The sequence below is a fragment of the Malus sylvestris genome, chromosome 7 (assembly GCF_916048215.2).
Source record: "Malus sylvestris chromosome 7, drMalSylv7.2, whole genome shotgun sequence".
Taxonomy (NCBI): Eukaryota; Viridiplantae; Streptophyta; class Magnoliopsida; order Rosales; family Rosaceae; genus Malus; species Malus sylvestris.
Window position 1 is genome coordinate 27,935,527 of NC_062266.1, and position 24,489 is coordinate 27,960,015.

The following is a 24,489-nucleotide window of genomic DNA, read 5'->3' on the forward strand; positions in this document are numbered from 1 at the left end:
CGAACTAAAATTTAATACTTTTTCTCGATTAAAATTTAAACTTTCACTTTGACTATGAGCTTTTAGTCTTTTAGAACCTTATAGTAAAATATCTTCTCCTTAACTAAGAGCTAGTTGGGGATTGCTGAAATTAGTTTAAAAGTAGCTTTTAAGAAAAACGGGGGCTTAAATTGTGTTTGGTAAATGCAAAAAAAAATCATGGGTTTAAAACTGCAGAAAGCAGAATTAGCTCTACCTCTACTTTTAAAAACAATGCCTTTTTTTTTAACAGCACATCAACCCCAAACTAGCCATAATATCCCTCAAAACCAAAAGATGCAAATGAGAATGAAAGCTTTAAATTTGCTTTCTAATGCTTATAGATTGAATAAATTAAAGAATGATTATAAACACGAAATTTTACTAGTATTATAATAATTTATTAAAATTACCTAAATTTATGTACATTTCACACCGTTAAATTTTTAAGTTAATTCAAAAATAAGTCACAAGGTTTCATTTTATTTACATTGTAATCAATGTTTAATATCTGATCAATTTACGTTGTTTTTCCTCAAAAGGAAATTGAGTTCGTAGTCATGTTTCCTCTCTTTACACTATTTATTCGATTTCTAATTTATAATGAATATATCAAATAAGAACATTTTTTTTAACAAACGATATTATTTACATTAAGAGAAAGAGAGGTGAACTTAACCACATAATAGGTTAGCAGTAATGTGATTCAAATACATCTTTGTGAATCGAATATAAAATCTTTCATTAATAAATAAAGAAAAATACCATTAAACCGAAGTTATAAATGACATCAAATGAGAACGTACTTTATATCAAAATTTTAGGGGTGTGCTATCCACACACCCCATTTTACTTCTCACACACCCCTTGATGATTTCTGTCCGTTGATCTTTTTTAATTCATCTGATCCGAAAGCCGAAAATTAAAAAGGTGTGTGAGAAGGAAAATGAGTTGTGTGGATATCACATCCCAAATTTTATTATTACAAGCGCAGAAGAAATAAAAAAGAAAAAGAAAATAGAATTGAACAGGAGAGGAGAGGACCCCTGGACCTAACAAGTAACCAAGATGGGTGAAGTGAACCGTGGTTAGAGGAGGACGTTAAGGTTGAGTCACTCAGGGACAGTGACTGACCTTTTAATGATCATTGACGTGGCACTTCATCCCACTTGTGGGTCACCACATGTGGGGAACCAGAAACTCGTAGCTTGACAACCCATACCCTTTACGTGGCAGCTGGTCACCGGTTGTTCTTATATTATTACGTTTGGGCCCCTATGTTGTCCTTGCCTTATTTATACGGCTGAAAAACGAAAGAAATGTTTCACTCAAGTAAAAACTCATGCTCAAAATTATTTAAGTTCAAATTATTAAGATTTGTATTTATGATTAGAATCGTTTTTATTATAGATTTTGTTGTAAAGATTATTTTTGCAAAAAAAAAAAAAAAGAATTAAAATTACAGTCGTTTAGTTAATCTATTGTAACTAATACATAAACGATTTGTAATGCTTTTATTAATTTCGTTCATCTGTTTGTGTACAGTTCGATGACTAAACAAAGTTAGTTTTTACATAGACGATCTTTATAACGAGATTTAAAATATGAACAGTTTTAGTCATAAACACAAAGTTATACGAAGCAGTAACGAACAATTTTGAGTATGAACTTTTGTCAAATATTTCTAGCATATGGGCACACACAAATGTGTGAGAAAAAAAATTTATTTTTGTTTTTGAAATAGAAGGAAAGAGGAAGGGAGTGAGAATTTTTTTTAAAATAATTAGAGATATGTTAGGATTACATTTAGATAAGATTTTGAAAAAAAAATGGCAAAATTTGGCTGTGTGAAATTACATTTCTACTTTATATTTTTTATTCATATTTTGTTTTAATTAGATGGTTAAATTGATAATTTCATAAAGTTTTGGTTGATAATGAGTGTTTTATTAATTAGTAGAGATTAGAAAAAAATGACAAATCAACATTTAGTATGAAATAGAAACCAAACAATACAACTACGTCTAAACGGCTTAACAAATCGTGTAAAAAATTATCAAATCCATTAACAATAATGTGTTTTTCTTCTGCACCCAAACATCGAATTATCATTTTAGTGGTATGAAATTAATATATTAAATTGAATACAAAAATCTGGTGCTCAAAAATAAAATTTAGGATCGTTCCCCTCTTCCCAATGGGGAAAGTCCACAACAAAAAGCTTTAGCTGTTGGAGGGAGTTACTCGCGTGTGGGAAAGAAAACCAGTCTCGTACATCCACGATGACGCCACGTGGTGGTATATAGAAGCAGCGATTAAAATAAAATATAGAAAAATATTTAAAAAAAGAGAGAGGGGTCGGTCGTGGACCACATGCGTGTCGAAGAAAGGACACCGCGTATACCTAACGTGTCAACCCAAAAGCAGGCCACGTATACGCGTCGAGAAGGACGAAGCACGTGTTCAAAATCGAGGGATGCTGGAGATGAGATGGACGGCAGAGATGAGAGCGTTCTATTCAGTAGTTCGACGTCATACCAACTGGACAGTGTCGGATCGTGCCCGAGATGGTGACGGGCAAGCTGCCCGTGATTAGGCGTGGTGGCCCCCAGGTGAAATTGTTGCGGGGTGATGAGGTGGCGCTCTCCTCCTTCGTTTAGAAAAAGCTCCGTCCAAACTCATTTTATAGAAATCCATTCTCTCTCACCCTAACAAGTTTGAAATCTCTCTAACGAGCGAGAGAAGAGTTAATTTTTTTTGTTGGCGTTGTTTGTTGTTTGATTTTGGTATTGGTCTAATTGATTTGATTTGCGATGGCTGGAATGTGCTGCGGTGTTGTTGGAGAAAGCGAGGCGTCGGCGACGACGACGACGACGATGGACGCGAGCTCCAGGACGTCGCGGCGGAGGAGATTGGACCTCTTGCCGCTTAAGTACATAGCTGAAATGGCCGTCCAACCGACGGCGGAGAACGGGCGGAAGCGGCAGAAGATCGATCTGTACCGGTCCTTATCGTCCGTGCCACAAAACGCAGCCGAAAGCTCGAAAGAGGGACTCGAAGAGTCGAAGCCTAGTCCTACGGTGCGTGTTGTGGAAGATGATGCTGGTGTAAAAGATGCACGTGGTGATGATGTGTCTGAGTCTGTTCGTGTGGAAAACGAAGCGGTTCAGGCGCTGGTCCAGGAGAGTCCCCGGTTCGGTATGACTTCGGTGTGTGGGAGAAGACGAGACATGGAAGACGCCGTTTCGATTCACCCGTCTTTTTTGCAAAAGGAGAATCCGGAATCTAACGGAACTCACTTCTACGGCGTTTTCGACGGCCATGGCTGCTCTCATGTAAGCACACTAATTCTATTCAATTAGCCTAATTGATCTTCGTTGTTTACTTAGCCGATTCGCTTTCGATTTTTCGTTTCGGAATTTAGTTTTGTTGTTCTTAATTCGATATTTTTTTTCTTCAGGTGGCCTTGAAGTGTAAGGACCGATTGTACGAGATCGTAAAGCAAGAGCTCGAAACCGAAGGCGAGTCCGTACAGTGGAAGGACGCCATGGAGCGAAGCTTCTTGAAGATGGACGAGGAGGTCCAGGAAGGGAACCTCAAGGCACAGAGCTCGAACTGCCGGTGCGAGCTCCAGACTCCGCAGTGCGACGCCGTCGGTTCTACGGCGGTTGTGGCCGTCGTCACCCCGGAGAAGATAGTCGTCTCCAATTGCGGTGATTCGCGCGCTGTGCTTTGCCGAAGCGGCGCCGCGGTTCCTCTTTCCTCCGATCATAAGGTGAGCTTTTAGCTCCCTCGCTTTTTTCCCGAGCAACAAACACAAATAGTGGAATAAAATTAAATAATCGTTACTTTTTGGATCTAATAAAATCTGAGAGACTGAGACTACAAATTCATTGAACCTAATCTGTCGCTTTGGCGCGTGAACTAATTGACACTTTGACTGCGCGTACACAACACGTTAGCTAACGTGCGATTATATTGATTGTGTTTGTGCAGCCGGATCGACCCGACGAGCTCGTTCGGATCGAAGCAGCGGGCGGGCGCGTGATCTACTGGGACGGCGCGCGAGTCCTCGGAGTTCTTGCCATGTCGAGGGCCATCGGCGACAACTACCTGAAGCCGTACGTGATATCGGAGCCGGAGGTGACGGTCACGGATCGGACGGCGGAGGACGAGTGTCTTATCCTTGCCAGCGACGGCCTTTGGGACGTGGTATCTAACGACACCGCCTGCGGCGTCGTGCGCATGTGCCTGCGCGCCCAGACGGCGGCGTCGCAGTCGGAGTTGTGCTGTGATGCGGCGGCAAGCTCCGACAAGGCGTGCTCGGACGCATCCATTTTGTTGACGAAGTTGGCCTTGGCTAGGCAGAGCAGCGACAACGTCAGCGTCGTCATCGTGGATTTGAGAAGACCGGGGAGGTCCTAAATCCGGTGTCGTTTCGTTACGCGATCGTGATATAATTACTGATCTAGCCTCAGAGAAAGGGAAATTACAAGAGAGTAGCTTTCGATTTGTTAATTTTTGGTTGTAGGCTGCTCTTAATTTTCTTATAATTTACAAGTTGAAGGAAAGAAAATTTAGATTTCTTTCTCTGAGTCGTTTGGTTTTTTTTTTTTTTTTTCCTTCTTAATTTTTAGTTTTTCTTTTTTATTTTACAATATTCGCTTGACTGCAGAACGTTGCAGAAATGTGTTATTATACGAACTAAATTGTTTTTTTGTATTACTTTTGGATGTTTTGTTGCTTCTCAAAATCAATGAGTTTGCTTGAAGTGTTGTTATTGAATTTCAAATGTGATGAACATCGTCACGATGATTATTTTTGTTTTTGTGTAAGTTTTGTATAACGGATTATGCGAGATTAGCTTTTGGTCAATAATGTGTGGCCGTAACCTTTTTTGGAAGGGGGAAGGACCATTCCACCTGGAAAATCCTTCAGTACTAGATTTTGTTAATGATATGAAGAAAAAGAGAAAGTAAAACAATGAGAAGACCGGGCCAGAATTCTGGTTTAAGAATTCTTTAGCATTTTTAAGTGCTTTTTATATAAAGCACCAGCTTTTTCGCTTCTTCATTTTCTAGAATTTATTAATATTTTTATTAAGAATAGTTTTTAAAAATATTTTCATTAAAAACGGTTTCAGTTATTTTAAAAATACGTCCAAACGAATTCTATGTCAAGTGAATAATTGAAGAACGAGTCAAGTATTATTCTATAAAAACAGGGAAGCGACAGATTTCGGAAGTGTTCAGTTCATGTAGACCTGGCATATGGGTCGTTCACGTGAATCGTTTGGGACCCCTTCTATCTCCGCCACCGCTGTCGCCGTGTGCGGATAACCGTGAGCTCCCTCTCAGTCTCAGCCGCCTGAGTGGCCAAAGCTGGATAGATATAGGCCTACCCATCGGCCTTTGAAGTGGCTGAGTGGGCACAGATTTGGGGGGTTCCACCACCCGATTTTTATTCCTCAACAACAATGTTAGGGGAACACACACATTGTCCTGCTCAATGGAATCCCGACACGTAGCGTTTCGTATGTGCTGCTGGCCTTGTGGCATCAGCATCTCTTAACTGGCTTTGATTTGTTTATATTTTGATGGTGATGGGCATGGACCCAAATGTTACCCTCAAAAATCAAAGGAAGGGGAAGAAGAGCTTTTTCTGCCACTTTAATAACGCCAACCCTTTTTCAAAAGGGTAAGAAATGAGGTGGTGGTATGATATGTTGGTGCATCCTTCCTTAATTGAGATGAGTAGGAGAACAAAAAATAACGTTGAATGATCGGCCGTTTTATATGCTTTGGGATAAATGTGCATAGAATCGGAAATATATGTTTGGGTACTACTCGTTACGTGACAGTGTTGTGTGAAATTACGCACGTGAATATATTTCTTGACGGCCGTCAAGACTTTTCCCTTCTATCATACCAAGTAAATATATGTATGATATTTTTTGGATTAATGCTATACTTATCACATATTTATATCACATCTTCAATAGAGGTAAGGTCTACAAACATATGTGGGTTCCATCTCTATTGGAAATATGGTATAAATACGTGATAAGAGTAATATTTTTGTATTTCTTGTGATACAACTCCAATATTTCTTGAGGAACAATATTTAGCTATTCCAACATGAGTAGGAACTCGTACTTAAAATTTTTCAAAATTGTCCGTTGTCAATTTATAAAACTTTGTGTTTAAAATCAGAATTTTTCATACTATAAATCACCCTATAAAGATCGTATGTGCAAAAAATCAATTAGTCATCAAACTGTATTGGTAAAGGCATTACGAACCGTCTATATATTTGCTACAATAGATTGACTAAACGATCTTAATTTTAATTTATTTTTTGCAGAGATGATCTTTACAGTGTGATTCATATTATGAATGGTTCTTATCATAAGCATGAAACTCTGTGATTAAAACACTAAGAGTTTTAAGTAGGAGTTCCTACTCATATTTGAGTAGTCAAGTATTGTTTTTTATTGAGTGCCTACGTTCATTTAGTTTCAGCACATATATGATTGTCGAATTTAATCCAACAGGTTTTTGTCAATTAGTTTAAACAGAGTCGGCCCTGAGGGTGTGCAACAGGTGCCATCGTACAAGGCCCTCGATTCTGAAGAGCCCCTAAATTTTCATTACATGTATACAGATGCATATAAAATATATTAGATGCAAAAGATAATCTTATATGTGGTTCTAGCACAAGCGGTTTAGCTCTTCTTTCTTATAGCCCATGTGCTGGGTTTGAATCCCAATGATACTGTTTTGTTATATTTTAAGTTTTTGCAAATTTGCAAACAAGAGATAACAAAAAGGCATCTGCAAATTTGTAAACAGAAGATAACAAAAAGGCATCCAACATTGCAAATTTGTAAACAAGAGATAACAAAAAGGCATCTGCAAATTTGTAAACAGAAGATAACAAAAAGGCATCCAACATGTATCGAACTCAGGACCTTTGAAGGTAAGGAAAAACATCTAGCTGATCAAACAACTTATTTTTGTTATATTAACTTATAATATTTTAGTTTTATAGATGAAAAAATTGAAAAATAATAATAATAAAGAAATATAACATTAAAAAAAATGAAGGACCTCCATCTAAGTTTTGCACAAGGCCCCTTAATACTCAGGGCCGGCCTTGAGTTTAAACTGCAGATCAAATCTAATGGTTAAATATGTTTTAACATCAAATATATGTAAATTCGAGAAAAAACCGATGCAACTAATAAATGCTCGTCTATGATCAGTTAATCCAATCACATTTTGTCTCAACTTTGTTGTAAAAAGTAACTGTGAATTCAAATCTTAAGCATGACAATTGTTGAACAACTAATCAAGTGACTAATGCATCAAATAATAAGTAAAAGTTGTACGACGCTTGTAGACACGTAACTAAAATTTTGATAGGTGACCAAATCTTATAGACGCGTATCATTATCAATTCTAAATTCTTATATTATATGATTCTAATTGCTTGGTGTTGTCAACTGCAAAATTATAAAAATTCCAGTTTCAATTGGTTGGTGTGATGAAGAGTGAAATAGTACTCAAATTTTATGATACTATGTTCCTTCGGGCTTTCCTTGCGAGTCGTCTGATCCAATTTTCCTTTTTGTTTGGATTTAGTTGTGTCCCTACCTAATTGCATTCTTTTGAAGAGAGGGTGAAAAACTTCATTAGGTGAGGGTTTTTTGGCTCCACGTAAGATTTACATAAAATGAGTATGTAATGTTTTTTTCGATATGCTCGATATTTTTTGTAGAAATATCTGAAAAATCAGAAGAAAAAAATATGAAAAATTCTTAAATTTCGTCTAAAATCGACAGATTTTGTAGATATATTGACATATCGATTAAATATTAGAGAAGCTATGATATTTTGTCTAAATTAGTGTTTGACATTCTATAAAATTTCATTATTTCCATTGAAATCAAGTTTATACAAATTTACATATCAATATTTTCACCGATACTAATATTTTAAACACTACATAAAATAAATTTAGGGGTGTGCTATCCACACACCCCTTTTTACTTCTCCCACATCCCTTGTTCCGACAGCCGAAAATTAAAAAGATATGGATATCACATCCCTAAATTTATCATTACGTAGTGTCTCAACTTACTAGAATAACATTGAACTTGTTTAATGTAAGTATTTTTATAACAAGTAACACAAGCTTTTATGCTTTTTGGTTAATCATGTCTTTTATCAGGTCACCATAAGTCCATAACAACGTTTTATTAGGTTGCCCTACATATATAGCCACGTTGCACCCTTACTAAAATTATCTAGAAGAGAGGACACACAATAACCCGACTATATTATTATATTATATAATACTATGTGAGGTGGACCAATCAAATAATGAAAACGCATTACGCAATGAAATAATTAAAAGAGAAGGAAAAAAGAGACATCACCCACCCACACATTAGGGATTTGACTTAAAAAAACAATATCGAATTTAATACCATTTAATCTCATTACGGTTGAAGACCACAATACTTTTTTATTCTTTTTAAAAAGGAGAACATATGGTGCAAAGTTACGGTTATTTATTATTTTTGAGGATTAGAAAAATTCATTAAGGTATTTCAGTCTTCTTTTGATCATTAAGTTTGGTTTCCACATTAGTAACGAGTTTCGAACCCAAAACTACCAATTTTTAGTTTAAAAAAAAAATCTCGTAATCTGCTCTTTAACACTGGACTACTAACTTGTAGTTAAGACCACGTCACTACTTGGAAAGCAATCAAAGTCAAGAAGATCGATGATCCGTAGACATGGAAACTTCTATTCAGCCTGGTATTGCAAAACTATGTACGGTTTACTATATGAATATTATATCATTACACGTAGTTCATTTTAGTCTCATAAATTCTTATATTAGTTTCTTAGTCCTCGAAAATAATGAGATATTTAGGAACTATCCGTCATTTTCGCTAACACCAACTATTGAATACATGGAATTTTTTCCTTAGTTCATTATATGATTTGTTAGTTGGTTAAGTTCAACCATGGTTCGATTTCCTACCAACTTTGAAATTCCATTGCCTTAATTTACTAGTTGCTAAAGTTCAACTTTCATTTGTATTTTTATAGTTCATATTTCATTTTGTTGTAAGTTTTAGATTTTAATTTATAATTTTAATTTTTTTTAGCTTCTTTTATTTTTTCTGAAAAGTTTTAAGTTGAAGTTCCTAATATACCTTTAAATTTAATGAAAAAAAAAACGGCATTAGTGACACATTCGAGGATTAAAGAACTAATATAAAAATTCAGAGACTAAAATTAAATTAGAAGTAAAGTTCAAGAGTCATGGTTACAATTAAGCCTTTTATACAAAAATATTATTTATTTATTAATTATTTTTCTGTATAATATAATTCAATCTGGATCATTATGCATGGGGGGTTGTAAATTTGTAGACAGCAGTGCAGTGCGCGGGGGCGTTCGGTCGTGACTCAAATGTCTTCACATCACATGCTATGTTTGAAACTTTGAGCACCTGCAGATCTTTTTTTTTTTTTTTTACTAGTAGCTTGAGAGTGAAGGAACCCTTTTCGTTGTGTTCTCCATTCGGATTAGGTTAGATCAAGAGTTCGATTGTTTTCTTTACAACCAGAGAAAACGCATTGCCATCTTCAAACGTATAATTAAGCACATTCTCTAGTTTATCTGAGATGATTTAAAATTTGAGAAAAAGATTTATTAGACAAAGCATATGTTCTGGTAATTTTCTAATACAGTAGAAAAGATCATTTACATTAAAATGTTAAGATGGGTGTAGAGAGATGAAGCAGGGTTTGAATAGATGAAGCAGGGTTTGAATAAAATTTTCCTAGTTCCTAATCTATGTATCAATGATTTTGCAAGGATCGGATTAGAAACAAGGTTTCTGATTTTCATTTCAAAAGTTTTGGATCGAAACATAATTTTTAAATTCAAATGAAATACGAAGCTATCTCGATTTTTTTTAATATAATTTGGAATCTATATTGTTAACGCTGAAACTAGTAAGGTTAACAAAGGACATTGATGGTCAAATACAGGTGCAAGGGGTGAGATGAATCATAGATTCATAGTATAAACACAAGAAAATATAGTGGGCTACCCATAAACAGAGCTAAATTCACTGTAATTTGTATAAATGTGTATAAGGTTCAAATATTACATCAAGGGGCTCAAGAACCTTTACATGGTATGGTGAAGGAGAACAATCGGGCTTTGCGAGTCAAGTCGCCCCCTTTCCAATGTGAGAATGACTTATATGGCACATGTATGCTGCGACAATGACATTCCGTACTAATGAAATAAAGATAGTGGTTTTACGTAGCGGTGTACCGATGCCATGTAAGTTGTTCACCTCCTATGTAAATGGCTGGGTGTAGTTGGTTTGGTTTGGGTTCACCATCAAAAATCTCATCTTGCCAATACAAGTTAAAAAATCTCATCTCATCTCATCCTGCACTCCGTTCGGATCTTCACACCTAGTTTGAGTGTAGAACAAGATTTTTGAAGTGATAATAACATTTCCCTATTTTATTTTATTGACCAAAAGTTATGTTGGACCGAAGATTCAGTCATTGGTTTAGGGTTTAGGGTTTAGGGTTTAGATTTAGGGTTCATCAGTCATTCTCTCCTGCACAAATGAATGTGCATAAGGGAATATTGAGGGTTTGGTTTAGAGTACGACTGAAAAGATGTCAATTTCTTTAGCAACCATTTTCAAAAATAAAATTTGGACCCGAGAAATGACTTTTTCGCACCTACTTTTTTTTTTATGCACACCCCTATATATAAATAAAAGTGTGCACAAAGAGAAGATGTGTGTGAAAATCACTTTTGACAGGCTTCGTCTATTTCCTTTCACTCGTTTAACCATGCAATGAGCTTGATCTCCATTGAATTGGAGTTTCCTTGATCTCTGTAAAGATGTCAATTAGAAATGAATTTTGCAAATCATGAGAAATTTATAGCAAATAAACTGATAGCCTTCAATAAGAACGCAGCGCAACCTCAAATTTTTTGAACCACGTAAATATTAAACATTGAGAAATCAAAAAATCGATATCGATATGACCAATATGTACATCGTACGCCAAAAATTTGAAATTCTTGAATAAATAAATCATGATCTAAATTCACGACTATGACGATTCTATTTCACAAGGAAAAACAGCTCCTCACTATCCGGACGGAGTTTCGACACTGATCTGAAGAATTCTATCAATCTCTCTCATTAGCGGTCCATGGCACCGTCAAGCGATGGTGTTTGACATTGACAATCTGGTTTGCTCATTTTCCCTTTGAGAAGATGAGTAGTAAGATACAATCTGGTCATTATGTCCCAATGCTTCAACCATGCAAGAGGCGCTTTTCGGCAATAAAGAGTCTATAACTTGCATGAGGCCCCTCAGATGTGTCTCTTATACTGACGCGCCAACCCATGGCATTTCCGATCGCTTGAAGTTCATCCATGATAGAAAGAGAGTCGCGGATGTATACACGACCACCAGGTCTTAGCATCCGGTCCATCTCAAGCATGATTGTAGAGATATCGCATCTGTTATAATGTTATGAATCAAATCAGGCTTTACAGAAAGAAAACAAAAACAAAGGTGTAAAACCGCCACTTTACTCCCAATGAATCTCACTCCCACCCCAGGAACAAATCCAGATAATCCAAACGTCAAATTATGGAATGAAAACTTCAAATCAAACAGTCAAGCATCATCATGGTTATAAACCTCAACCTCAGCCAACAAACAAAAGAGAGAAGGCATGCAGGATGATCCCGACAAATCAAATATAATTCTGCATTTCTTTCCTTTTCCAGTCATGATTAACTACTATTCAACAAGAAATAGCCTTTCCATTTTCCCAACCTTTAAATTAACAACTTATCAGAAGTTAAATCCAACGCTGTTCTAAAGTAGCTCTATGTCAAATTAATCATAACCACTGATATTTTGGATATTTGTTCTCAGTAAACTGTTACTCCCCTCATTAAGCAAAAATTCTTGTGCGGTATCATCTAAAGCACACAATGACAAGATAGTGCTGCGAAATAAATAAAACTAAAAAAATAATGAAAATGTTGAGATTGGTAGGGGGGAGAGAGAGAGAGAGAGCACCTTTTTCTCTCAATAGAGAAAAGACCGGCTGCATGCAATAAATCATAGGTCCGTGGGTATGTATCAAATGGTTCACACCTGATACATTTAATGCAAATGAGTACTTTTAAATCAACTGAACTTCTTATAAGCAGCAATCATGCTATACAAAGAAAAACAGTTGGTAATGTACCAGTCATGCATTACTCCAATGAGTCCACGGTCATAGATAACAGGTAAGGTGTTGGGGCCGCTAACAGGAACCACATTCATAACCCAGCAATTCAAATCATGTTCAATTAGTGCCGCTGCAAATCTGCCAACCAATTAAGAGACCAGAAGCAATGAGAAAATTTTGGCAAAAAAGTGGAAATGGAAGACCAGTAGAGCACAAGATAAATACAGTACCCTCCAAAGCCAGCTCTCATGTCCATTACGTTTCTTAATTTAAACTTCTTCCATTTTAAACCACGAACGTAACCTCCAATTAATTCATCGTTATATCTGGATTCTGCTTTGAAGAGCTCCTTTCTGGATATATAGGCATCAAGTTGTATGCTCTGAAGCCGATCAGGGGGAGTTTGCAAACGCGCGGGCCATGCTGTGACATTTGCTCCATAACCATTTTCAGGGAGTCTTGTAATGCATGACTTCAGATCAACATACCTGAATCATCATACAAAGAATACCATTAACCTTCAGAGAACAAGAGGCAAGTGCTCTACATGCACATGAAAGCTCTTTTGGATCTGCAAAAATAAACTTTTAAACTCAAACTAGACCTCAAACAAGAGGTCAATTCAGAACCAAAAACAAAAGATAAAAGGGAGTCCAACATTTTCAAAGAGTTCCTTGCAGGTTTATTCCAAATTTATCTCCAATAAAAAATATGTATGGCCTTAATGCAAAGGAAAGTGGTCGGACGGAAAACAGTTGGTATGCATTTAATTCATATCTGAGCTTGATGAATAACCTATCTTACTTTAAAAAAATTATCAAATCATTGTTAAGAGAGGAATCGCGGATGTACCAAACTTTGTCTGGGTCATCACTTGGATCACATAATGGAGGTTTGGTTCCTTCATCCCGATTCAGATAACAGCTGTTGTTAACCGGCTTTTTCCATATTGCAACGTAGCCTTGCTTCGACACCAATTCCCAGCAAAGCCGCTTGGTGAGGTTAAGCATCTCTGAAAAAGGAAAAAATGAAAAACAGATTTTATTGTTTCCCAGGCCCAGACATGATTAGCAAAGCAGTGATGTCATCAAACAAGAAGTTAGTACACAAGGTTTAATTGTTTCCCAGGTCCAGATATGATTACTAAACCCTTGCGACCACTTTTCTTCTCTTCTCGATCCTTCCACATTCTCAAAACTAGGAACAGAGTCATACATGATGCCTAAAGGGAAGCTAGATTAGAAAGTTTTGCGTGCAACAAACAAAGTTGTTTTGCTGGCTTGTCAGTTAGTATAGGTCTTCAAGAAACAATTGAAATTGAATATTTGTATTCACAGTCAAACAGAAATTATAGTTTGTGGGATGAAGTGATTAACTGGAGGCACAAAATGTTATTTTGCTCCCGATTCATCTGGGCCAGGAAATGCAAATACAAAAACTGCAGAACTTTCAAACACTAACTAGCAATCAATACACTACTAAAAAGTTTCACCAAAGAAATTTTTCACGGTAATACCTTGCCACTGCTCCTCTAGAACGTCTTTGTGCTTATAAACTGGCTGTGCTGCCCAAGCAAAGTATCCACCTGCCCTTAGCATCCTATTAACCTCAAGCAACAATATGCCATCTTCATAACAAAGAAGTGAAAGAGGTAAAAAAACACAATCAGAAGACATCCCCGCGTGACCATCATGTAACTAAGGCAGTTCAGAGGAAATTAAAAAGTTTAGTATAAGTTTTGCATACCGTCACGAGTCCAGTTGATCCTACATCGTGAGCAATGTATCAAGTCAAATGCCTGACTCGGGTACAACAAACGGTGAGTTGCAAATGCTGCTACCATGGCAGGCACACCACGTTCAAGAGCAAATTGAATCTGGTTCTCATGGACGTCTTTAGGTGCAACTGACATGGTAAGGACATCTCGCGACAGCAGATACGCACCAAAACTCGCAACACCGCATCCAACATCCAAAACAACTCGTATATGCTGACCAAAGGTGATGTCAGGGACCGCCTGCACGATTAATACTTTGACCATCAGATGATCAGAAGAACAATAATCCAATGCTCAAATTACACATTTCCCAATTCCGTCGAATTTAAACAGTATTAACCTTAGAAATATCAGTCAAGTAACCATTTGCTCCATGTATGAACTGTGTGCCACCTCCCGGAAACTTAAACTTGTTCTTCTGTCTGGTAATCCAGTTCTGACCCCCTTTATCTTCCACTAATTTTGTATGAGGTACGTTGAAGTACCAAACCTGCAATGAAGTGACAATTTCGGAAATTCGAAAAGATTAATGCCTTAATCTTAAAAACAAATACTTACATAGAGAAAGCTAAAAACTTTAAAGTCTCAGAAAATACCTCGTCCCGGCTTTTAGGCCATGGAATTGGGGTCTTGTAACTCCTGGGCGGCGGAACCAAGCAATTCAAACCCCGACCAGCCTCCGGGCAATGCCGCTCGAACCGCTCGCCTTTTACCGTCGATTTCAGCCTCTTAATCGCCTCCACATTATCCAAACACGGTATGTACTCGCTCATACTCTTCGGGCAGAGCTCGAACCTCTTCACACTAACCCGACCCGACCTACTCGGTTCGCTCTCGGGCACAGTCCCGTTCTCGCTGCCCCAATTCTCCACCACCTCATCGGGATCAAAATCCCCCACCTCGAACTCGTTGGACATGGTGCCGTTCTCGTCGACGATCCCGAACCTCCGGACCACATCGGGCGGTGGCGGAGGCGGCAAAGAAGGAGGAGGCGGAGACGGAGGAGGTGGAGACGGAGGAGGCGGAGGCGGAAGCAGTGGAGGTGGAGCTAGGGTTTCGTTTATGAGGGCGGAGAGATTGAAAGGCTTGTCTAGATTGGGCGAGACGGAGACGGCGGAGGGTGCTCGGCGCGTGGTGGTGGTGGTGGTGGTGAAGAAGAGGAGCTGCTGGGACCCATCGGACCAGTGCTTCCCGAGGTAGAAGCAGGTGACTGCTATCATCACAAATCCCCAAACTTTCAGGATCAAAGGGATTCGCAGCCAATCGCCATTGCCCAAAATCGTCATGCTTCTGATTTTTCAGGTATTTAATTCAAATGGGTGGAATCGGAAAACGAAGAAGGCATCGAAACGAAAGGAAACGCTGCGTTTGGGTGGGTTGAGGAATCGGAACTGGGGTGGTCTGAGAGTGAGGGCAGTGAGGATCTGAAGGTTGAGTGTGGTTGTGGTTTGGCCGAAGAAGAAGACAGACGGTCACCGACGGAGGTGTGAAATTGTTTTGTGGAGGGAGTGAGAGATGGTGACACGTGTGCAACTGGCAGGGGTGAATTAATTAGCAGTTGGCAGGGGTGAATGTTCCGCTTTAAAGGGCGCGTAAAATTTCCAAATAAACTGTAAAAACTGATCACTTTGCAGTGTCAGAAATATAAACGGATTTAGCGTTTTGATCAGATAAACTAGCAGATAGCATACACTGTGTGTATGAACCATTTCTTTTAATAAATACATATTTTTTTATCCTTACTAATTAATAAAATCTTCTTTGTCAGTCAAAAGAGGGTGAAAAGATAAATTAGTCTTCTATCACACAAATAAAAATGATAGGCAATAATGTAATTTCACAGGTTCAAATTTTACTGTTTTTTTATTGAAGTCTCATACACAGATGATATTAAAATACCTCTAATATTTATAAATAAATAAAAATTTAAAAAATTAAAATAACCAAAAACAAAAACATCCCACTCCCCCACGTTCTCTCTCTCTCTCCCTCTCTCCCTTTCATTTTTTAAAAAAATATGTTCATACACACAAAGTGTGTAGGCAAATGCTAGTATGATTATTAAGATAAGCCTTCTTGTCAACTTTTTTTCCCCTTTTTTCCTATTTTGTCATACTTATGTAAATATTGTGTATCAAAAATGTTATTAAGAGAAACCTCATTGTCAACTTTTTCCCCATTTTTTTCCTATTTTGTCATCCTTATGTAAATATTGTGAATCAAAAGTGAGGGTAAAATTGGAAAAATAGAGATGATTGTCATTTTGTCAAAATGTACAAAATTACATTTTCTCAAAAAAAAAAAAGAGAGGGTAAAATAGGGAAAATAGGGATATAATTGTCATTTTGTCAAATGGTATAGAATTACTATTTTGCCCTTCTTTTTGTCAACAGCGTGTATCAAAAGCGAGAGCAAAATAGAAAAAAAAGGGATAAAAGTTGACAAGGAGGATTCTCTTAATAATATAGATAATCATCTAAATTTTCATATGTTAAATTATTTCAAATGTAACTTTTTTAAAAGAATAGTTATTGGAAAAAAGGAAAACTAATGAAAAAAAAGCTTGAAAACTTTGAGTTTTAACGATAAGAACAAAATAAATGGTAAAATAAATAGTACCATAATCGGCTTTTTAATGTAAAAATATGGTTTTTCGTTAAAGTGAACAGTACCATAAGCTTTTCGTTAGAGTTCCCTTGGAAAAATGATGTTGTTTATATGTAAATGGTGTTCATTCTTTATTGTCAATAACATGTCAATGTGTTTTGTTCGTTATAATGATATATTGTTTATGTTGACAGTTCATTCTATGACTCAACAATAAATGTATGTATATACTCATTATAAATTATAAACATAGTAATGTTCATGTTCATGAGATCTGTTGGAACCAATTTCACAACTACAATTTTAGAGAATGAGGGGTGTGACATTGTGAACCATACCTGACAAAAGAGCCTTAGGTTAGGCGTGTAAGAGATGAGTTCATGTTGTGTGTTTTGCTTATATAGAAATCTTGAATCCTTGTAAGGAAAGTAATCTTTATTTAATCGGAAAAGTATCTAGGAAGAAATTCAGAATAAGATATCAAATCTTTCTAAAATTATGATTACATTGCCTAATTCTCAAGAAATCTTAATTTGAATTGAATTAAGATTTCCTTGTTTAGGAGACAAGAAATATCTATATTCTATAACGAACTTAAAAGTTAAAACTAATGGACTTGTGCCTGACTACCTTTGGCAGAGATAATGTTGAGAGTTTCTCAGTTATTTTGACCACCCAAAATGTCCCGTGTCATGGGCCAAAATTTACGGTCCCACATATTCTAAACCAAACTTTTTTTCTAGCAAAATGAATGCCGTCAACTGTAATCAATTCAAATTGTTTTAACGGGAGTCATAATAGTCATCAATGTATGCGATAGTAAGTAAAACCAGCCAATTCGGCCATGGTATTGATGGTGTTCATGAATGACATACCCAAGTTTGATGTGCGATGCACTTATTTTTCACAAAATATGTTTGTAATTTGATGCATATCCATTTCTAGTAAACATGCTCTAAATTAGGTCACATCAATTATAAGAAATGATAACGGGACTTTCTCAAAAGTGTGATTCTTTATAGACGTTCTGCCATTTAGTGTTTTTGACACAATTTTTTATCATGTTGGCACGAAAAGTGACTTTAAATTGTGAAGTGACAGAGAGTCCATAAAAATGAAAAAAAAATTAGTGTGGGAGAACATAGTCGGTACACCAAGTGTCATAATACAACTAATTGGAATTTATTTTTCAAATATCCAACGACTTGTATTATGTCACTTGGTATACCGAACTGAGTTTCTGATACACTGAAAAATCTCTTGATAGAGAGTCTCACTTTGAAAGAATCACATTAACATTTCAAATTCCAAATCATAATAATTGATAGGGTTTTTATATTAATACCCCACAAAATGTTGAATGCACCCCACATTAAAATTTAATATTAAATGACTTATTTACTCTACTATGTAATGACAATTTTGACCTCATTAGGTTTAAAAAAAATAAAGATTTATAAATACACCCCAAATCACTTTTAGCGTATTATTTATCTTCTCAACTATCAAACATGTTGATTAAGAAAAATTGTTTTTGACGAATGGAACACGAAATTGATGTTTCAGGAGCTTCACATGAGGTAAGACTTCATAGTTTTCATTGTTTTAGTGATTTCAATGACATCAATAATTATTTCATCTTGCGTTTGCTGCATTATTTAAACTTCTATATTCATATTCATCTTTTAGTGTTCATACGGTTAGATTCAATCCCTGAAAATTAAAAATGAGTGTTATAAGATTTGAGAAATGTGGGGTGTAAAGAAAATGTGGGGTGTATGTACAAAATATAAGATGTATATTGAGAATGTGGGATGTGAGGGTATTATGGGAAAGTAAGTGGGTGTATTAAGATAATTTTTAAGTGAAAAAGCAAATGTGAGGTGTATTAAGTTTGTGGGATTTATTCAACAATTTGTGGGGTGTTAATATAATTAGCCTAATTGATATTGACAAAAAAAAAAATCATAATTGATATGTTTTAATGCATAGGCATTATTTGCGTCCATGATACATGTGATTAACGAATAGACTTGGTCCTCAGTTTGCTAATTAACCAAATTTATAGTTAATTTACTTCCAAGTCCTAAAACTTAATAAAAATAAAGTAAAACTAATGAAAAGGGCTTGAAAATTTTGAGTTTTAATGATAAGAACAAAATAAAAGGTAAATTGAATAGTACCAGGATTGACCTTTTAGTGTAAAAATGTGATTTTTCGTTAAAGTGAACAGTACCGGGTGTTTTTCGTTAAAGTTCTCTAAAAATAATCTTTTTAGACCAAATCTTCTCAAGTCCATTCGGACACGTCACCCGAACCGAAAAGAACTATAAATTCGAATCGAGCCCCAACCCATCTGGCCCGTCAGGAAGCACCGCCTAACCCCAAAAAACCTCTTCAGTATTCTCGAATCTTCATCTCTTCCGGCGACGCATCGTTTCTCCTCCCAATTCGCCACCCAAAACCCAAAATTAGGGTTTCATTTTCCCAATTTGCGCAATTTACATGCCATGCCAAGGCCGCGCCTTGACCTCTTGGCTTTCTAGGGTTTCAGCCCGGACCCGACCGTCCGATGCCGCCGATTCGGAAACATTCCAGAGGGGCGAAATCGGGTGAATCCATGGGGAATTCGAAGCCTGGGTCCGACCAGGAATCGTGCTCGAGATCGATCAGCGAGACTGTGAACGGCTCCCACCGGTTCACGATAAAGGGGTATTCGCTGGCCAAAGGGATGGGAGCTGGGAAGTACCTGATGAGCGATACGTTCACGGTGGGCGGATACGATTGGGCAATTTACTTTTACCCCGACGGTAAAAACCCCGAGGATAGCAACGCGTACGTCTCGGTTTTCATTGCTTTGGTTAGTGAGGGTACGGATGTGAGGGCTCTGTTCGAGCTGACGTTGGTGGATCAGACGGACAGTGGGAAGGACAAGGTGCACAGTCACTTTGATCGCGCTCTCGAGGGCGGGCCGTACACGCTGAAGTACAGAGGCAGCATGTGGTATGTGTTTAAATGGGTTAATTGGCGGGTTTTCGTGCCTTAAAGTTTCAATTTTTATGATAAAATTGAGTACATTCCCGGAGAATTGTGGGTTACGGATAGGTTTTAATGTGTTTTATGTGAAATAATGGTGATTTGGCAGCTTGGTAATCAATTGGGTAATTGGGATTTGAATGTGATTGGTATGGGTGTTATTTCAGTGGGTACGTATGTGATTATGCTAGATTGGCATGCTAGTTGTTATATTTGGGGCTTATAGCTTAAGTGGTTGAGCTCTCTGTGACATAGGTCTACCTATCTCCAGTCCTTAGGCTTGCTTTAAAAAAAAAAAAAAAAAACGAGAGAGAAAAAAATGTATAAAACTGTACAAAAAACTTCAAATGGATACTAACTTTTAAGATATATCACTGTTTAGTCTGATGTACTAATGTGTATGTTCATCCAAATCTTGAAATGAACCATTCCTCTTCAGTTTTCTTTTCACATTGTTGTTAGTAAACCTAGTCTTGAATTGTACTTTTATTTAATAAATCACTTGGAAAATCAACACAGCTAAAGAAAGAAAAGCTGATTTTGGTTAGGATTTTTTCTCCATAGAAAATGTAAAACAGACCCAGAAGTGATGGTGATAATAATATTAAAGGTCTGATTGAGTTTTTTGTAATATGCTTAGTTCAGACCCGATATACATCTACTTTAGAAATGTTATATATAAAGAAATTATTTTGTCCGGTGAATATTAATCATATTAAAGATTATATTTTGGAAAACCCTAACGTTTCATTATCAATATCTACAATCTATACTATTGTTAAACAGAAGTCTACCTGTCAACTGTTTTTGCAAAGTTCTAATTTGAGAAGTTCATCGTTTATTGTTGATCAGACTGTTTATAGATTTCTTGCAGTTTATGTAACCTATTTTTCAATTTTGGTTAAGCTTACTGATTTCCAAATATTGGGAATTTATGTTCAGGTGGGAACTTTCTGCATGTTTCCGTAATTAGATTTACTTTTGTAATTTCAGGGGTTACAAGAAATTCTTCAGAAGATCAATCCTAGAAACTTCTGAGTTCCTTAAGGATGATTGCCTTGTATTGAACTGCACTGTTGGAGTTGTCAGAACTCGCCTTGAGCAACCAAAACAATTTACAATCACTGTTCCATCATCAGACATGGGACGAGACCTAAAGGACTTTCTAGATTCTGAAGCTGGTTGTGACATAGTTTTTCAGGTTGGTGATGAACAGTTTAAAGCTCACAAGTTGATACTTGCTGCTCGGTCTCGTGTATTTAGAGCGCAGTTTTATGGACTTGTCGGGGATTGTAACGTAGATAAAGTAGTTGTGAAGGATGTTGAGCCCTTCATCTTCAAGGTAATGCTTCATGATCTTGTTGCTTCCACTTGTTAGCATCTGAATAATAGAGTGCGTTAACATTTGTGCACTTCTGTGTCTCTCCATAATTGACATTCACCTTTTACACTTTTATTAGTAGTCAAAAGGTTCTTTTTGAATTCAGTTATCAACTGAACAAATAGGAAATCTTGGGATGATCAAAGTCAAATGCTAGTATTCTTTTGTTAGATTAGGAGCTTTCAAGACAAAGTAATGATGATAATAATTACAAGTTCTCATATAATGCATTGAGTTGTTAAATTCACTTAAATATAAAAACCTATCTATAGGTTAAAGATTATCTGGGAAAGTGATATTTGTTTCTTCTCATGTTCACGTTAGCACTTAAACTACAGTGCTCGTTGGGGTCTGCTTGGTTGGTGGTATAATTATTGCAGGAATCCCCTAATATGAATTAGAGAGAGTCATCTTAAGGTTTGAGTTTTTATACTGTTGTTGTTCGATTGTTTACAGATATAATCAAATGTGATAAATCAAAAGTAGCTGATGGCATGTCTGGATTCAGATTCAACATGTAATTAAGGGTACATGTGGGAGTTGATTGCTTAGAACTGGCCTCTAATAAGTGAAAAGTTGAACCAGTTTGAGCTTGTTTCAGTAACATGTAACTGTGAATATTACGCTGGTCCATTTGTCTTTGTTTCATTAGTTTAGATTTAGACTAGAAGTTCGCTCTTTGGCCTGTGGCCAATATTCACAGCGGTACCGACCTTTCCTGATAAGTTTTATCCATATGGATTTATTTATGCATGCTCTTATTTTGAACATGTTTAATGAATTTAATAGAGATCTTGATCCTTTTTTCCAGGCAATGCTTCTCTTTATTTACACGGACAAACTTCCTGATACACACGAAGTTATGGGCTCATCACCTTTGTGCACATTCACTGTCATGGTGCAGCATCTGTTGGCAGCTGCAGACCTGTATAATCTAGATCGACTGAAATTGTTGTGTGAATCAAAGTTATGTGAAGAAATCACTACTGAGACAGTGGCGACTACACTTGCGCTTGCTGAACAGCATCAATGCCGACAGCTTAAGGATGTCTGTCTTAAATTTACAGCAAATCCGTCGAACTTGGGAGGTGGGTGTTACCCATAGATTCTGATGGTGCAAGCTTTCAGGTTATATCAGTTTTGAATTTTCTCTGTTTCTTAGTGTCTCAAGTATCCTTGATGTATCATGCATGCCTGCCTCATCATGCATGTTGCAGATGTCCTTATCAATGTCTATGGTTTCAGGATGTCAATAAGGATGTTGCCTTAAAATTTATGATATTTCCATTTGGGATGGTGGGACCTCTGGTCAACCTTTCTGTCTGGGTCCTCTGGTCAGCCTATGGTGACACCTTGATATTTGGCTGATCGAGGGGCAGCATTCTGAGAATGGTATAGTAGGATTTCTATTTTGGCTGATTGTATATAGGTTCTTCCCCTATACATTCTTTTTCCATTAAGTTAAAGAAAGGAAAGAATTACAAGGAATTTCACTGTTTCTCTCTCTAATGGTAGAAGAGTGATTCAAAAAGTTGGACCCTGCCTGAAATTGTTACAATTTGCCATATTTTAGACCCTGGAAACTGGTTTAAACCAGAAGTGCTGTTAATTGGTCTTAACAAGGCACTGACCTCTTCCCCCACCCACTGTTTGCGATATTTAAACTCGAATACAGTTATCAGTTTCTTCTAAGTTTTTAGGGATTAACCGATGAATGCCTTATGGGTTGGTTAATAATTGAATGACCATTTTGAATGGTCTGGAACATCTCAGAGTTCCTATAATTCCATTAGTTGCATTGATTTAACCGTAGTTCCTTATCCTCACGTGGTTGAATGTCATGGTTATTCTGCTGAAAATATTGGTTGACCTTATATTTGTGATGCATTTGATATGAATCTGTACGTTTTCCTGTTGCAGCATGAATTTATGTTACTACCCGTGAACATAAATTTTCATGTGTTCTTTCTCAAAGCTTGTATTTTCCACATCCGTCCTCCTGCAACAATCACTTTCATCCTTTCATAGAGGAATTATTTTTTATTTTCTTTGCATGCAACTCTATTCATTTGGTAGTGTATGTTGTAAAACTGAATATAGGACTCATGAATGCTCGTGATTTTTGCAGCTGTAATGCAATCAGAAGGGTACAAGCATCTAGAAGAGAGCTGCCCATCAATGTTGGTAGAGCTGCTGGAGACATTTGCAGCGGTGGATGACAATTCTAGTCTTCTGTCAAGTCGGAAGAGGAGTGGCAGCAGCATATATGGACTCGATTTGCCAGCAGATGGGGGTGGGACTGCAGCAGAATCAGCAAATCTCAATGGTAGGCGCGTGAGGCGGCGGTTTTAGCATATGTAGTTTCCTGGAGGCCACAAGCCTGAAAGGAGTGGGAGTCATGCATGGCGGGCGTGTATTTGTCACTTATCGTCTTGCGTTATGCCAGGCACTCCTTGTATAAAGGTTCTGTGGGGGGTCACTGTTGTTGGATGTAAAACTGAGAATTGTATGGTTGCATTGTGTGTTATGTAGGAATTATAGGTAGTCTCTCCTTTCCAATGGAATCTGAAATTTTTACTGAAAAGCATAGAGTGTTTAGGTGTTGAAATTTACTTATTCAGTTTTAGATTAATGTTTGCTCAAGTAACAAGCAACTCCGAGGCAATTTCGGACTCGCGGTCTAAGATCTTCGGGGTTTTTTAAGAGCATTTGATATGAAATGTTAAGTTCTTTGATGTTGTACACTGTTTTGATTTTTGGGGGGGGGGGGGGGGGGAGCTGTTATACCAACAGAAAGATGTATATGAACTCTTTAAGTTCAAGTTATACGCAAACGTGCTAATGAATTCAACAAATTGAATTCGTTTGGGGGTACATTGTTAGTGTAAAGGTATAACTTCGATCGTTAGTTCAGGAGCTTGTAGGTTGAAGTAGTTAAAAGAGTATTAACCATTATGCTTGAGATTCTATGTTCGATTTCTCTTAAAAATGGCTCCATGTCAAAGAAAAAACTATAAAATGAAGAATTTACTTACAATACTTACATTTAATCGTTAAATGATGTTAAAAAGATGTAAGTATTGTAGTCAGTCCCATTAATGAGACGATTGTGCATACTTCTTTTGGGCTAGACTGCTAGTACACGGCCACACTCATGGTCATGGGCAGAGCCACTAAGGGATCAGAGTGGTTCTAGGCCTATCTTGACAACTGTGTCCACTAAGGGACCAGAGTGGTTCTAGGACTATCTTGACGACTGTGTAAGAAATTTCTAACTGCCTCAAGCTTGCAGCTGTAGAACCATGAGACATGAGGAAGAAGATGAATTATCTTCATAAAGAAGTTGAGTTGAACGA

General features: G+C 37.0%; 3 protein-coding genes across 4 annotated transcripts; 2 read left to right on the forward strand and 1 right to left on the reverse strand.

The window, feature by feature from the left end:
* The first annotated feature begins 2,694 nt into the window (after positions 1-2,694).
* On the forward strand, positions 2,695-4,840 carry LOC126629383 (protein phosphatase 2C 37-like). The gene is made up of 3 exons (XM_050299413.1): positions 2,695-3,353; positions 3,479-3,793; positions 4,015-4,840. The coding sequence occupies exons 1-3, from the start codon at positions 2,832-2,834 to the stop codon at positions 4,441-4,443; spliced, it is 1,266 nt and encodes a 421-aa protein (XP_050155370.1). The 5' UTR covers positions 2,695-2,831; the 3' UTR covers positions 4,444-4,840.
* A 6,167-nt stretch (positions 4,841-11,007) lies between these two features.
* Positions 11,008-15,633, reverse strand: LOC126629559 (probable methyltransferase PMT11). The gene is made up of 9 exons (XM_050299637.1): positions 14,706-15,633; positions 14,450-14,599; positions 14,079-14,349; positions 13,849-13,959; positions 13,185-13,344; positions 12,563-12,820; positions 12,348-12,470; positions 12,176-12,253; positions 11,008-11,604 (listed from the first exon to the last, which is right to left on the reverse strand). Exons 1-9 carry the CDS (start codon positions 15,393-15,395, stop codon positions 11,397-11,399), a joined length of 2,049 nt encoding a protein of 682 aa, XP_050155594.1. The 5' UTR covers positions 15,396-15,633; the 3' UTR covers positions 11,008-11,396.
* Positions 15,634-19,058: 3,425 nt separating this feature from the next.
* LOC126629394 (BTB/POZ and MATH domain-containing protein 3-like) lies at positions 19,059-23,717 on the forward strand. Of its 2 annotated transcripts, none has more exons than XM_050299427.1 (4): positions 19,059-19,719; positions 20,746-21,094; positions 21,945-22,221; positions 23,262-23,717. In XM_050299427.1, the coding sequence occupies exons 1-4, from the start codon at positions 19,289-19,291 to the stop codon at positions 23,483-23,485; spliced, it is 1,281 nt and encodes a 426-aa protein (XP_050155384.1). In that variant the 5' UTR covers positions 19,059-19,288; the 3' UTR covers positions 23,486-23,717. The 2 variants fall into 2 exon arrangements, with proteins under 2 accessions (XP_050155384.1, XP_050155385.1); XM_050299428.1 differs by having other exon boundaries at positions 21,945-22,261; positions 23,262-23,433.
* The last annotated feature ends 772 nt before the right edge of the window (positions 23,718-24,489 follow it).